Genomic DNA, 15,931 nt, shown 5'->3' with positions numbered 1-15,931 from the left:
CCTCGCCTACCTAGTGTGAAGTAAAAATGTCATCAGTAACCAGGAGACGGGAAATCTGAGCTCTTACTATACTATCTTAATTTTTTCGGCGGCCGTTCCTCGCTTGTGTGTCTCCTGTTTACCTCATATGTGATTGTGGGAGTTGCCGTGATAGGATGAAGTGTGCTTCTATAGATCTTGGTAGTGTGAAGAGTGACTAAGAGACGGGAAATCTGAGCTCTTATTGTGCTTATCTAAAGTTTTTCGGCGGCCCTTCCTCGCTTGTGTGTCTCCTGTTTACCTCATATGTGATTGTGGGAGTTGCCGTGATTAGGATGAAGTGTGAAGAGTGACTAAGAGACGGGAAATATAGTTTGCGGTGACTCTTCCTCGCTCATTGAACTCCTGTTTATTTCAGAAGGGACTGAGATATATGTAGCTACTGCATGGAGGTAGAATTGGTGGAGTCGACACGGCCCGCTAATCCCATTCATTGAGGTGAACTGTCAAATTTACGGCCAAAAGATGGGGGTGGGCGAGCCTGGCCGAGCCTGACCTGACAACACCTGACACTTGGCCGTAAAAATGACAGCTCGGGCGGATTCACTTAATTGGGCCGATATCGACTCCACCAACCTCCATGAGCTACTGTGACTGAGTTTGAGGAGTTATATACTAACAGACGGAAGATCTATGAGTTCCTGTGCATACCCAAAGAGCTCTGAGGCGGTCGTCGCTCGTGCGCGTAGCTCCTGTATATTTCAGAAACGACTGTGGGAGTTAGTCATTAAGACCAAGTGTGAGGAGTGGCTATAGTGAAACCAAATTGTCGAGTCCGTTTTGGCGTTGGCTCCTGTGGTCCATTTCTCCCCTCTGCTCTGCCACACAGTCCAAACACCTATTTTTTCCTCTCATATGTTACCTATAGCTTACATATGAGAGGAAGAGATAGGTGTTGGGACTGTGTGGCAGAGCAGAGGGTAGGGAAGGACCCGCGGGAGCCTACGCCAGACCGGCCTCGACATATTTGGAGGACTATAATAGCGGGGAAATGTATGAGCTCTTGTGCATACCTAAAGAGCTTTGCGGTGGTCTTCGCTCGCGTGTGCAGCTCCTATATATTTCAGAAGCGACAGTGGGAGCTATTGTGGTTAGAACAAGCATGAGGAGTTAACTAATAGAGACGAAAATCCTCTGTGCATACCTAAGTGTTGCGCTGGTCCTCTCTCGCGCGTGTAGCTCCCTTTCATTCCGAGGCGAGTGTGGCAGCTTCTGTGACTATACTATTTAAGCACGTATTCTTAAACGTATCGACACCTCAGTATATCGTGGAGGTTGCTTGGATTTTCGTGGACAGTTTTGTGATTCTTATGATAGTTTTAGACGATTTCTGCACCATGAATAGGAAAACCATCCATGAAAACCTATCTTTGCTGTGGCCTTGCAAACTGGTCGTAATGGGAGCCTGGTACGTTTATTAGAATACAGACCTAAGGGTGATATATTAAACATCGTATTGGTATTTATTATCAGATATGTGACTAGTTTGATTTTTTAATTCCATTTTTGGGACATAAGAACATAGGAGTGTGCAAGAGGCCGGTGGATCTGTACAAGGCAGCTCCTTTGAACCTAAGCTCCCGTGAATCTAACCCCACCTAATATCGCTGTCCATGAATTTATCTAATCTATTTTTGAATGTGACAATTGTATTGGCACTCACCACATGACTGCTAAGCCTATTCCACTCATCCACCACTCTGTTAGTAAACCAATTTTTGCCTATGTCCCTGTTGAATCTGAATTTATCCTGTTTAAACCCATTACTACGTGTCCTACCCGGTTCTCTTACCAACAAAACCTTATGAGTTAAAAGTGGTGGTTTTTCACAGAGATAAGACATTTTGCAAACTCAGTCGTAAAAAGTGAGATAAAAAAATCAGCTTACCACGCCTTGAAAAACGGGCCAAATAAGAGAGCAGCCACGTTATTGTTGGCAAAGACTAATGGATGAGCTTCTTGGGAGTAGTAGCGATGGACTGCCACCCACGACTGCAGGATCGAGAAGATTAGTAAAGATTAGTAAAGCTTGAACAGAAAAAATAAATAATAAATAAACGCTAGCTACCCCTGTGTACTCATCCAGGACACGGAATATATTCTCAAACATTTCAGGGCTTACACAGTGCACTAACATTTGATAAGGCTTTTATGGAGGTTGTGTTAGCACTTCCGTGAGTGCAGTTAGGACAACTCTATTCAAGGAAGTGCCTGTGAGTGTTCAGAACTACCTTGTCCTGAGCTTAGTGATAGTGTGACAAGACTTTCTTTTTTTTTTTTTTTTTTTTACGTCGCGGCCTATTGCGCCGGTAGGCTTCTTCCCGGTGGGGCCTGATGGTCGGCCCAGCCCGTTCTGGCGCAGGCGAGTGTTTATAGTGGCGCCATCTTGCATTGGCTCATGCTGCCCTCCCGGAGCTCATCTTTAATCTAGAATCCGGGTTGATAGGTGGTCTTCTGGATAGCATGTGGGTAGTTTTAAGCCACTCGGCGGCGGCTGAAAAATCCCAGCTTGGTGGCACCGGGCGGGGATTGAACTCGCGTCGTCCTGAACGCGGCGCCGTCACGCTATCCATTCAGCCACCGCGTCTGAGAATACGAATCCAGCAGGTAGAAAGGTACAGACTAATGACACTGTGCACGTCCTCCAACCCGCAGCTCAGGGCCTTGATGTTGAAGCTGTGGGCGTGTCGTGTGTGGGGCCGCGGGTGGTGGCTGGCGTGGGCGGCGGGCGTGGCGTGGTGGGTGTTTGTGGCTGCGCCGACCATCCTACCCTCACTCTACTGCAGGCTTGGTGAGTGTACGTGTTTGTTTCTGTGTGTGTGTGTGTGTGTGTGTGTGTGTGAGACAGCCTATAAGGTTCCCCCCTCTCTCCAGACTGCAGCTCCCTCAAGGCCTGGTTGGACCCCCCGTCGCCCATCAGTCCACTCTTCCTCTATCACCTTCGCCAGTCGGTGGTGCTCCCTCCCCAGCGGCGGCCGCCTCACCCCCTCACGTCCACAGACCTCAACCACCCGCCCTGGCTGGACTTCGGCCCGTGGCGCTACGTGGAGTCCATCCTTCGCTTACTCTTTCAGGACAAGGTAGAGATCTGAACACACACAGCCTCTCCCTTAAATAGAGTTATGCTTTGATTTCCCTATATAAACAGATAACCCTTTTGAATACCACAATAAACTATATTCCTTAATGGTTCTGAGCGCACCATCTTAACATGTAATCCTTTTGAATACCACAATAAGTTCTATTTCTCCCTCGTTCTATGTTTGACCCATGTGTTCGGGGACAAGGTATAGATTCTGAACACATGAATAGAGTTATGCTTTGATTTCCCTATATAAACAGATAACCCTTTTGAATACCACGATAAACTATATTCCTTAATGGCTCTGTATTTTGTGGCCCATGTGATCGGGGGAAGGGGAGTGTGTGAGTGTCCTACCTGTAAACAGTTCTCCTGTCAACACTACAAGTCAGTGCTCTTACCTCTCACTCCTCCTTCGTGTGACTCAGAGTGATGGTGTGTTCGTGGAGGCCGGCGCGGGGACGGGCGTGTTCAGGTCTCACACAATGTGGCTGGAGTGGCGGCAGGCGTGGAGAGGTCTGCTGGTGGAGCCCCGCCCGGAGGCATTCGCTCAGCTGAGGCGTCGCAGGAAAGCCGCCGCGGCCCTGGCGTGTGTGTCTGACGAAGGATACCACAAAAAGGTGAGTGTGGAAGGGGAGTCCTAGAAAAAAAATGTAGTAGTAATAGTAGTAGTACCAGAAGTAGCAGCAGCAGTCGTAAATAGTAGTAGTAGTAGTAGTAGTAGTGTAATGCCTGAATTTACTCTTAACTATGCTCTAGCGCGACCACCGCCTGTAACGAAACACACGAGAAATGAATCCAGATAAGGAAAGGTTTGCCGGTAGCCGGGGATCAAACCCGCGCCCTGCGAGACGGGAGACCCACTCCTCAACCAGTCGGCCAAAGAGGTGCCCCCCTCGCAGAGTGAGTTATGGGAGGCTCGCCCGTCAGGCAAGTCGCTGCACTACACGGCTCCGCATTCCTATTTAGATTAATTTGTGTGTTGAGATTTCCCATTTTCTATGAACTTCGGAGAGCATGGGCCATCACTCTACCTGTTACCCACTCGGGGTGACACAACAGAATCACAGGAGAGGATGCCACCGTAGTAGTAGTAGTAGTAGTAGTAGTAGTAGTAGTAGTAGTAGTAGTAGCAGTAGTAGCAATAGTATTAGTATTAGTATTAGTATTAGTATAAAAAAGCAGTAGTAGTAGTAGTAGTAGTAGTAGTAGTAGTAACATGTGGATCAGGGCAGCTTCACCCCCTCGTCTTCACCACATCCGGCGGGATGGGTCCCAGGGCCCAATGCTTCTACGCACGCCTTGCGGAACTAATCTCAGAAAAGAAGCATCAGCCAAGGAGCCACGTTGTCGCCTGGATGAGGTGTCGCCTCTCGTTCTCCCTGCTCAGGTCGGCCATCCTATGTCTCAGGGGCACCAGACACTCTTGCCCAAAAGCCACCAACATCTCCAATATGGACTATGAAGCCACAGTAGTGGAGAGTGACATTAGGGTGGGTCGGGAGTGACTTGAGTAGGGAAGGAAAGGGGGATCTGGACGTAATAGATGAAAGGTGATTTAGTGCTAGGTCGTATTAGTGATATGGTTGGATGCCACAGTCATTAGCGAACAGAGTTGGGGCTAACGACCTCCAAGCTATGGAGCCCTCCATGATTATGTGTCTGGAAAAATAAACATGGGTGGAGGTATCATTTATGTTGTTGTGGTAGCAGTACTAGTAGTAGTAGTAGTAGTAGTAGTAGTAACAGCAACAGCACCTCACTGACGCCACATCTGACCTAACGCCTTCCCTCAGGGTCAGCTGTGGTCCCCGGCAGGCACTGATGATCTCCCCCCGCTGTACCGCGACACTGCCCTGGCACGCTCCACCCTCGCCAAGTACGTCATCGAGGAGGTGGGTGTGCTGGGCCTCACTAACGCATCAATCACTTAAATACACAGTTCTGGGCCACATAACTTAGCATTACCACATCGCCGTCAGTAAAAGATCCCCCCTCGCCACTAATAGAGGATCTTGCTGCAGTGCTAAAGAGATGGTTTACGGACGCAATAAAACCTGCATACGTTTATAAGTCAATTAAACATCATCATGCATGGACTGTATTCTTGTACAAACGAGAATCACTAGCATATTCGAGTTTTTTTCTATTCTTCTTCTTGTGGGATTAAGTCTTCGACCTTTTTTTAGTTATATTCGAAAGTTTATTCCCCTTGTATGGCTACAGATCTTGGTCAGTAAGAAAGCTATTCATAAATGCTTGTTAGTAAAATGTGGCTTCGATTAGCATGTGGTGAAGGATGTGTTTAGTGTTTTAACCTTCTCGCGCACCATACGTTTCAATAAGTTTTCCTTTCCGCGCTCATTTCAAACATCGGGTCTCTCGCCGGTCGAGGCAGATTTTTTAGCGCGCCGAAATTTTTTTGTTTTTCAGCTACTTTCTTCCCCCAAACCTACATTTATCATTATACATAATATATCAATGGCTTCCTTATTTGTTGTAGTTTTTCATGAACGGCAAACTTTTCTTTCCTCGCCCAAGGACGATAAACCAAATTACACGTTTCATTAATTAAAGCGAGGTAAATCAAATGATGCAGGATGGACATACTGTTACTAGTGTTGCTGCTGCTGTTCCTGACACATCTCAGCACAGACATCTCAGCAACATAATTCATTTTTCGTTTTACAAGGGAAGAAGCAGAAGACACGGTGAAGGCGATTTACTAGAGGTGTACAAACAACACTGGATAAACGTATACCGTCACTGTTACTCTCGTTGCTGACCTGCTGACCCAAAGCCAATAGACAGACACATCACAACAAAGTTTCATCTTAAACTCAAAACGAGAAGGCAGAATGCAAGAAGTTTTAGTGAGGAGCAAACAAACAGCGCTCGCTACACAAACACACAGTTACTTTTGTTACTTGTCCAGCTGACCCTCACTGTGTATTCAACTGTCTTTTAACTGTGACAGAAATAAATATAGAGGTGTCACCCCTGAGCATCTCTTTAGCTGTAAGGGAAGGAGGTCAGTGGTGAAGATCATTAGCCGTGACCCGTGAGTAAACAAACCACACTGGCTAATTCTACTATTACCACTGACCTGCTGACCTGCTACTGACCCGCTGCTCCGCCCCTCGCAGGACCGGGCCAGCGGAAGGTCCTCGGCGGTGCAGTGCTACACCCTCAACGCCCTGGTGAGCGCCGCCCTGGGCCGCAGGACGCGGAGCGTCGACCTGCTGTTGCTGGACACCGCCGGGGGGGAGTACCGCATCCTGGCCACGCTGGAGGGACTGAACGTGGCGGTGAGTGGCGGCGGCGGCGGCGGCGGCGGTGGTGGTGGTGGTGGTAGTGCAAAACTACAGGGATGTGTAAGAGAGGAGAGATGAAAAGAGAAGAGGATATGCAATTATATTACTTGCTCTCGTGCCCACGACATTGAATCCTAGGAATTTTACCATCTGGCTAAGACTTAAGTCTTATTTTGTCACTAAATAAATCTTTATTGTTGAGCTCTCACCTAACTTCTGAGTATGTAAATTCTAAAATGAAGCACATCTTGACCCATTCTCCTTTTGCTCAAATCTCCATCTTCAATGTTCACCACTAGCTTTGACTGTCATCTTCTTTCCCTAACCAGCCTGGTGAACAAGCCTACAACTTTGTTCTCCTCATTGATCTTGAGTAGTTGGTTCAGAACCTACAGGTACCCCTGGCCGTCTAGGAGACACACCCAACACCCTAGACCTCCTTCGGCTTCTGTCGAACTATACTCTAGGATACGAAGCAAGTCTCGCACACCTTTGACCCCCCCCCCCCCCACACACTTACCTGGCCCTCCTCCCGCAGGTGTTGGTGGTGCGGCATCACGACGAGGCCGACAAAGTTTTCATCAGCGGCACCGCAGACTCGCTGGGCCTGAAGCACCTGCCCTCCGTGCTGCCCGGCTCTGGCTTCCTCTTCTTTATGGACACCGCACACAAAGAGAGGATGAATGACCTCAACCTTACTAACTTTAACCCTTGAGGGACCCGAGTAATAAGTAAAGAGTTTAGTTCTGAGAGACCAAGGTTATAATAGTCTACTTTTAAAAGACTGAAGCTTTTAGTATCGATTCTACTTTCAAGGGACCGAATCGTTCATTATCAAGTATATTTTCAAGGGACCGAATTACTAAGCAGTAAGTCTCCCAACATTAGTATCAGTGCCTTACGTGTCACTATACAGGTAATCTCGAAGCGCCCCAGTCCTAAACCCTTGAACCTCTTGAACCCTTGAAGAACTAGCAAGTTTTATATTGCCCCCGATCTGCTGTCAAACCTCTCATGTCACGACGGGAATCTCTAAGCCTAGTTTTGACTTCAGAAAAATTGATGATCAAAGATTTCTTCCTTAGTATCGTAATCCCCTCCTCTTTCTCACAGTCTTCTACCTCTTAAATTCCGCCGCCATGTTGCCTCTCTATCTATCTTCTATCGACATTTTAGTGCTGGCTGCTCTTCTGAACTTACTAACTGCATGCCTTTCCCCCTCCCGCGGCCCCGCTGCACTCGACTTTCTACTCTAGCTCATCCCTGTACTGTCTAAACCCCTTATGCAAGAGTTAACCAGCATCTCCATTCTTTCATCCCCTTCACTGGTAAACTCTGGAACAGCCTTCCTTCGTCTGTATTTCCTCCTGCCTATAACATGACCTCTTTCAAGAAGAATGTATCAAGACACCTCTCCACCCGAAATTGATCTCTCTTGTGGCCACTCTTTACTTTTTGCTTTGTGGGAGCAACGGTCAGCGGGCTTTATTTCTACACTTTCTTTTTGTTGCCCTTGAGTTGTTTTCCTTTGTGTAAAAAAAAAAAAAAATCCAGTGCCTCAACACCCACGTCTCTCACGTCAGTTTTACCATCTTGACTCCCAATGTTACCCCGACGAAATTAATGTTACCACTAGTACAGATTTCACATTTAGCCCTCTGAGCGGCACCTGCAAGAACAGGACGTCCAGGTATCGCGCTCCACTACTTCAAGATCCATGTCCGTTGAGTCGCTTCAGGCCACCTCGGCCCCTAGTGTTCTCCTGGCGAGGTGAATGACCCCTCTAGTACAGGTTTCACGTTCAACTCTTAGAAGACACAAAAACAGGGCGTCCAGATATCGCGTTCAAATGCTTCAATATCCACGTCCCTCAAGTCGTTTCAGCCCCCAGTATTATCCTGGCGAGGTGAATGACCCCTCCTAGTACAGGTTCCATGTTCAACCTTCTGAGGGGGCACTTACATAAAGATGACGTCCAGGTATAAAAGTTTTATTAATAGCATCACAGGATAAACTGGATCACTGATATATATGTACACACACACGCACGCACCGGCCAGTCAGCCCCGCCCCCCAGTCACTCTCCCGCCGAGGGGGAGGGGTGGTGGTGGTGGTGGTGCTGCTGGCGGCGCCGTGCGTGACACCATACAAAAAGTTATCACCCTTATTATTCACCGTTACCAGGGGAAAACACCGAACTCACGTACTCACATAGAAAACATGTCTATATTATTATGAGGGGCAGCTCGCCAACTTGCACGCGACATTTCATTTAGTAACCACAGCAAGGGAAAACAAATTACTCTGAAGATTTGAGCCGAAGTATAAGAATAAACTTTTTTTAGATTATAATTTTGGGGACCAGCATCCAACGCTGAGATAGCCTGATCATGTGTTAAGGAGAGATGAGCCAAATAGAAGAGCCTGGAGAGAATCTATTGGAGGGGGAAGATATAAAGGGAAACAGAGGGTACGGTGGAAAAAGTAGGAAAGTTTCGTTTAGTCGGCGCAACATCTGTGGTCATATGCCGGAGAGAGACAGAAGGGGAAGGAATTATAGGAGAAGGGAACAGATCCCAGGAGACAGGACACAACCTCCGATTAATTCTTGGTATCCATTCACTGCTGGGTGGACAGGGGCGTAGGGTATCGGAAAAGCCGCCCAAATTTTTCCACTCCGCCAGGGAATCGAACCCGGGCTATCTCGGTTGTGAGCCGAGTATGCTAACCACTGCGCCACGAAGCCCCTCTCAGAGAAGAAGGAAGATGCAATAGACAGAAGTGAATGGCTTTATAAAGGGAGACAACGAAAGCTTGCCGTGATTTTGCCAACACATAATTTTTACACTTCAGCTCAATTTCCAATGCATTATGTTTCTCCCTGAAGTTCGTTACCAAGTAGAATGCCGAGGACAATTTCGCAAACACACCTTATTCTCGCCCTCCGACCATTCTCTGAGGCTAATATTATGATGTACTACGGTATGTATGTATATAATGATGATAATAATAATGATGATAATAATAATAACTGACGTTTTGTATGACGATTCACTATTGTTTTTGTTGTTTTGTCGCTATTTCATCGCTACATTGGCAGTGCAGTATAATCACGCCACACCGGGAGAGGCGAGGCGGGCGAGGCAAACAGAGAGACGGGGCCCTTAATAATTCGTCTCCGCCGCTCCCTCGATCGGATAAGAGAAGACAGGCAGGCAGGGAGGCAAGCAAGTATATGATGCGTTCTTGGGGGAGGTTGGAAAGTTGGAAAGTTTCGTTTAGTCGGCGCAACATCTGTGGTCATATGCCGGAGAGAGACAGAGTGGGAAGGTGATATGCAGGAAAACCGTATTCGAGTTCCTTGACAGAGAGGTTGTTGTTGTTGTTGTTTACGAGAGAAGGGTAGAGAACGAAGTATGAGAGAGAGAGAGAGAGAGAGAGAGAGAGAGAGAATTATTAGACTTTCATAGGGTTACGACCGTCTGAGTGGATGTCTGTGCTAAGAAGCTTGGTGGGGGTAAAGGAGGAAGAGGAGGAAGAGGAGGAGGACAGGAAGGGGAATGCAGGGGAGGGGAGACGTAATCTAGTCAACTGTACTACCACGTCAGTCCTGTAAAGTGTCTGTTAATTGTCTGTTATGAAGTGTCAGCATTTACAACCCTTATCTATTTCCTCCCCACTAAAGGGGCTATTACACTGGGCAGATTCTCCGTGGATCTTGTCAAACCACGATTTCCGCTGGCGTGGTTCTCATATTTCCGCGGTTTTCTGACGTGTCCACGATCTTCCAAAGCTACGGTAGATTTCACTGAAGGACGACGGTATTACTCACCATCATCATCAGCAGCAATAACCAGAAACAAATGAGAACCACGCTAGCAGATATCGTGGTTTGACTGAAGATCCACGGAAAATTTGCCCAGTGTAATAGCCCCTTTAGTGTCTTAACGTCCACATAAACAAACAAATCCACTTCACTATTAAAAGCCATAACGGTACAAAAAAAAAAAAAATCAAAACTTCCCTCTCTTCTCAGCCTTTCCCTCTTAAGTTCCACACCGTTAATATATACAAGAGTAAGTTTTTTTTTTAGGTTAGTCTATGTGATTATATTGCTTCACGCTTATCGAAAAAATACGTCTGTAAAGGTTTAAGGGCGCGGTCCATTTTAGTTACGACACAGACCAGATTTGAGACATAAAACAAAAATAAAAAGCCCGCATCATGATCTTCCTGTACAGCAAATAGGTAATGATGTATAAAAAGAGTGTGATATTTAGGCCTGTTTTTGTCTACCTGCCTTTATGTCTTAATCCTTTCACTTGAGCCTGTTCCTGCGTCTTTGTCCATCTCTTCGTCAGGTTGGGGATGTCTGCTTGTGTGCCCTTATTCCTGCCTTAACTCTTTCCCTTGATCCCGTCCCTTCGTCTGTCTGTCCATCTCATCGTCAGCTTAGTCTATATACACCAAGTCAAGTCATCCGCAGGTTTGTGGGAGGAGACACGGCCGAGGCGTAGTTTATGTGTGACACTGCTTGGAGCCAAACTAGAGAATGTAGAAACAGGGATTTAGAGAAAACGAAGAAAGGCGGACTAATTTAAATCAATCACATCATGCCCTCCCTCACACCCCACACCGCCGTTTGTGTCATTGAAATTACAGTCACGCAATAGCACAATAAAGACATTTTTTTTCGTCAGTGGCTTGCCTGAACGCGCTGTGAAAGGAGGCGAGAATGCACATCCAGAGTGCACACACGGCCCCAACTTTAGTCACCCCTGAACTGGCGAGTATTTTTTTTAGCTCCAAGTGACGTCATCCCGCTGCTCCGCCCCAAAACCGCCACCTGTGCGTACCGTTCGCAGTTTTGAAGCAGAGTGACTTGACTTGGTATATATAGACTTAGTTCGTCAGGTTAGGTTGGGTTAGGGACGTCTGCTAGCCGTCTGCCTGCCGAAGCCTTTTCCCTTGATCCCGTTCCTGTGTGTCTGCCCAGTTTTCCGCCAGGGCACGTTAGGTTTGGTTAGGTTAGGGATGTCTGCTGTCTGCCTGTCTACCTATACCTCCTTGCCTGTCTGTACGATACGCGCGTCTCTGTCCGCCACGCCCGCGCTCTGCTCTCCACTAAGTCTACGATATCACATAAGGGGGTTGTTAACGTGTCACTGAGAGCAGGAGTCGTTCACAGTGTTCGGGAGACGACGACGACGATGACGACAGAACCATCCAGCGCGGGCCGTACGAGACGCTAAATGTATAGAGACGGGGAAGGAGGGAAGGAAAAAAGTATTAACGTGTGGGGGCGACGGGGTGAGGGAGTTGAACGATGAGATACACACACACACACATACACGTACACGACGCACACGCACACGCGCATATATACAGGTGGTTTAGGCATCCATTTGACACACCGAACAGACACAAACACAAACACACACACACACGTAAAATAATTATAAACATGCGCAGAAAGATACATGACGTCCTTATCTAGGTACTTTAAGAGGCCTTGTTTGTGGTGATGTTTAGGGGGAGATTGAAGAGCGAGAGGAGAGGGAGAGATGAAGTTGGGGTAATGCGGGCAATTAAACTCTCAGGTAACTCCTTGAACGTTAATTACCGTCTACATCACCTTAATGTTCGCTCGTGTGTGTCCGTAGCTGGCAATATTTCCTCGTAAACAAACGGTCACTACTCTCCCGGCCACGTCTACATCATGACTGCCGCAAAACATCGACTTGGCATCCTGTAACTGTCATGACGAAGCTCCGAACCATGAGTCGAAGGTTCAACGAGCGAAGGACAAATCGAAACAGACGAATTAAGTGAATATAACCCGGAATTATTTTTCCCACAAGGCCTTTTGCTTCGCTTTACACAGGAAGGCCAAATCGAATCATAACAAACAAAATTAATATAAACACTCGATTCTTCTTCCTATCAAGGCCATTCGGCATTATAATCACTAACACACATTTTGCTTGCAATACGAAATTCAAATCGAGCCTCACGAACATTTCTATCAGTCATTCCCTTTACTTCCCCCTCATGGCCCTCCAGCAAACAATCTTCCATCATTCACTTTGCTTCTAAGTCTGGTAATGTGAGATTCCCAGCATCCCGCGTGTCGCCGAACAGTGTAGGACCAAGGCGAGGAGAGGAGACATCGATACACACGTTTGACAAGGCTTTCGCAGGAGTTTTGAGCATTTCCATGGGTAGTTTTATGACCCTGGTGGTAGTCTGACCATGAACTTGAACAAACACTCATGAGAATGCGAATAAACTCTTTCTCGGCCTTGGGATATAGTTGCTGCAAGAGGCGGAAGGGCCTGAGAACATCGACCATCATCGACCCCCCCGTGCAGCGCCGTGTGGAGGGAATGCACGTGGGCGGAGAGACGAGGGAGAATCAATAATTGTAACCCGGGACGTCCATCGACCACTGAGAGAGAGAGAGAACATAAGAACATAAGGAGTCTGCAAGAGACCGGTTGTCCTATACAAGGCAGCTCCTGTACAATCAACCCCACCTTACTTCACCATCCATGGCTTTATCTAACCTCTTCTTGAATGTATCTATGGTATTGGCACCCACAACATGGCCCCCAAGAGAGAGAGAGAGAGAGAGAGAGAGAGAATGGCAGCAGGGCAAGAGAGGGAGGAGAAAGAGCAGGAGGCAGAAGGAGGGTGGGACGGAAACTAAATTGGAGAAATAAAAAAAAAAAAGCGAGGGAGGGAAAGGAAGAGGATAGGAAGAAGACCAAGAGAGAGAGAGAGAGAGAGAGAGAGAGAGAGAGAGAGAGAGAGACGCCCGTGTCCTCCTCACTCGAGACATTGATCTGTTCTCATTTTGGTCTTTATGTTACGGGGAATCAATACATCTTGAAACCTTTACGTCCTAAGCTTAACACATGTCTTATCTCTACTTCCATAGCTTGCATTTCCTTGTATTACTTTGTTTACCGAAATCAGTACGGGTTAAAATTTTTGCTATATCTTAATACATATCTTAACCCTGTAGCAGCGGGAATCATGTTTCTTAATGGTCCCTCCAAGCGAGAAAAATGAGAAAAAAATCACCCCTCACACAAACCATTTTATAATACATATCGAAGCATTTGTGATCATATGTATTATCTTTTGGGGGACAAGACGTTTATGGCTTCCTACAAAAGGCTGGCGTTCTCAACCTTCTCTAGTTTTTATTGGCCTTATATTGTTGTATTTTTATCATGGTTTAAATTTTAACTGGATTTATATAATTTTATTAGTGTTGGTTTTATCACGTTTTTAATTTTAAGCTTATATATTTTTATAAGATAAGTAATTAGTATTAGATTCGGCGCCAAATGACCCCGAAGTTGAGGCGCCAAGACAGACCGCCCTAATAATCAATCAGTTTATGCATCATCTATTTTGGGGGGTTTATATCATGGCACAAATTTGGCCCGTCGCTGCTACCTGGTTAACCCCACTCCCATGGCTTGTACTTCTTTGTATTACTTTGTTCACCGGGAAGCGATGCATCTTGAAGCATTTACGTCCTAAGCTTTATATTAATCTCGACCGTCTCCATAGCTTACACTTCCTCACTTATGTGTAAGGGGAATAAATGAATTTGAAACTTTTACGTCCTGAGCTTTATATATAACTTCACTTCCCGTGTTAGTAAGTCCTTCTGTTACTGATCTTTCTTATCTTACTATAATAGCCAGAGAATTTACCCTCGCCGCTGAACACACACACACACACACACACACACACACACTCAAAGAACTAACGCCGACGCTTGAGAGGCTCCTAAACAGAACTGAAATAAGAGATATTCTTAATGGTGTTTCGTAGCTTTGAACCCTTGAACGAATCTCTCTCTCTCTCTCTCTCTCTCTCTCTCTCTCTCTCTCTCTCTCTCTCTCTCTCTCTCTCTCTCAACAGCTGCCATCTGATAACGGGAAGCATTGAATAATAAATGGTCGGTGTTTTTCTACATTACAATAAAAAAATGTGCATAGAACGATATTTTGATGATATTTTCTCTCTCTCTTATCTGTGAATATTTTATGGTCACTGTTCTTAAACGCTTAGTACTTTTACATCATCCCTTTTCCTTGCTGCAATAGTAAGGTAGATTTGTCTCTTTTCTTTCCTCTAAGGTGAAGTCCTAACACCCGCCACCATTACCTCAACGCACTCAACATTTATATCAAATGTTCGGGCTGACGGTATCTCTCTCCTCATCTTTCCTCATAGACATTTCCCGTGAAGTTAATCCTAGAACACGAACGAATCTTTTCGCTTGTAATCCTTCTTTTTTGTTACAGCCAAAGTTGAAGGACAAAAAAGGAAACAAGATGAAGAAAAAATAAAGGAAAAAAAGATAAAGAAAACCCCCCCGCAAATCACAGCTTCCAGACAGAGGAGAAGAGCAGTATCGAGGGAACGGTCATTAAGGTTGTATGTTGAACGTTTTCTGCTGTGGTTGTCCCCTTTTCAAGTACGTGTGTGACAGTCTATTAAAAACTATTAAAACATTCGGTAAAACATAAAACCCCTTAAAAACATTCACTCTAAGTCTATAAACACCACGTCAAGTCATACGCAGGTTTGTGGGAGGAGACACGGCCGAGGCGTGGTTTATGCGTGACACTGCTTGGAGCCAAACTAGAGAATGTAGAAACGGGGATTAAGAGAAAACGAAGAAAGGCGGACTAATTTAAATCAATCACTTCAACATGCCCTCCCTCACACCCCACACCGCCGTTTGTAGGCAATGGAATTAGTCGCGCAATAGCACAATAAAAAGACATATTTTTTCGTCAGTGGCTTGCCTGAACGCGCTGTGAAAGGAGGCGAGAATGCACATCCATAGTGCACATACGGCCCCAACTTTAGTCACCCCTGAACTGGCGGGTAATATTTATATATATATATATATTTTTTTAGCTCCAAGTGACGTCATCCCGCTGCTCCGCCCCAAAACCGCCTCCTGCGCGTACCGGTCGCAGTTTTGAAGCAGGGTGACTTGACTTGGTATATATAGACTTAGCATTCACTAACCTTATCCTGTTCCTCCAAGTTTAAAGTCTTAAGGAAAAGACAGAAAGAATCATACATTAACATTTCTCATCACTGCCTGTTGGTTCGTAAAGACGTACCGTCGGCCTGCACCGTCACGTACTTTCCTTTACACAAACTTTTCATTCCTATTCGCCAAGCCAAAATCTTTTAATAAATCTGCAAAAGGCTTTCATAGAGCCTAAGGGGCTTACACACCCACATTTAACCTGGTAGCTGCGGGGATCATGTTTCTTAAAGGCCCCTCTGAGCGAATTAATGAGAAAAAATCATCACTCACGCAAACCATTTCATAATACATATCAAAGGATTTGTGATCGTTTATGCATCATCTATTTTTTTGGGGGGGGTTATCATGACAAAAATTTGACCCGTCGCTGGTACATGGTAATGCCACAAATTTGTCCCGTCGCTG

At 46.1% G+C, this 15,931-nt stretch overlaps 2 protein-coding genes across 9 annotated transcripts in view; one reads left to right on the top strand and one right to left on the bottom strand.

The window, feature by feature from the left end:
• The first annotated feature begins 2,308 nt into the window (after nucleotides 1-2,308).
• Nucleotides 2,309-15,931, top strand: part of LOC126987504 (uncharacterized) — a 15,932-nt gene continuing 2,309 nt past the window's right edge. Inside the window, exons 1-7 of one of the 2 annotated variants that reach the window (XR_007740961.1) lie at nucleotides 2,309-2,830; nucleotides 2,914-3,119; nucleotides 3,550-3,741; nucleotides 4,918-5,016; nucleotides 6,268-6,429; nucleotides 6,974-10,921; nucleotides 15,044-15,931. The exon at nucleotides 15,044-15,931 is cut by the window's right edge and continues 2,309 nt beyond it. Coding sequence is in view for 1 of the 2 variants with exons in the window: in XM_050844490.1 (XP_050700447.1) it covers nucleotides 2,503-2,830; nucleotides 2,914-3,119; nucleotides 3,550-3,741; nucleotides 4,918-5,016; nucleotides 6,268-6,429; nucleotides 6,974-7,150 (1,164 nt within the window). In the remaining variant the exon portion in view is untranslated. Of the gene's footprint in view, nucleotides 2,831-2,913; nucleotides 3,120-3,549; nucleotides 3,742-4,917; nucleotides 5,017-6,267; nucleotides 6,430-6,973 lie in introns of both variants that reach the window. The other variant, XM_050844490.1, reaches the window with a different exon arrangement.
• LOC126987501 (FERM domain-containing protein 8-like) overlaps nucleotides 8,410-15,931 on the bottom strand; it is a 75,582-nt gene continuing 68,060 nt past the window's right edge. For all 7 annotated transcript variants that reach the window (XM_050844476.1, XM_050844477.1, XM_050844470.1 and 4 more), the window contains one exon: nucleotides 8,410-15,931. This exon is cut by the window's right edge and continues 3,064 nt beyond it. The gene's annotated coding sequence lies outside the window, so the exon portion shown is untranslated.

This window comes from Eriocheir sinensis, chromosome 65, assembly GCF_024679095.1.
Source record: "Eriocheir sinensis breed Jianghai 21 chromosome 65, ASM2467909v1, whole genome shotgun sequence".
In the NCBI taxonomy this organism is placed as follows: domain Eukaryota; kingdom Metazoa; phylum Arthropoda; class Malacostraca; order Decapoda; family Varunidae; genus Eriocheir; species Eriocheir sinensis.
The sequence above is the reverse complement of the archived record's forward strand: the minus strand, read 5'-3'. Positions and strand labels throughout refer to the sequence as shown.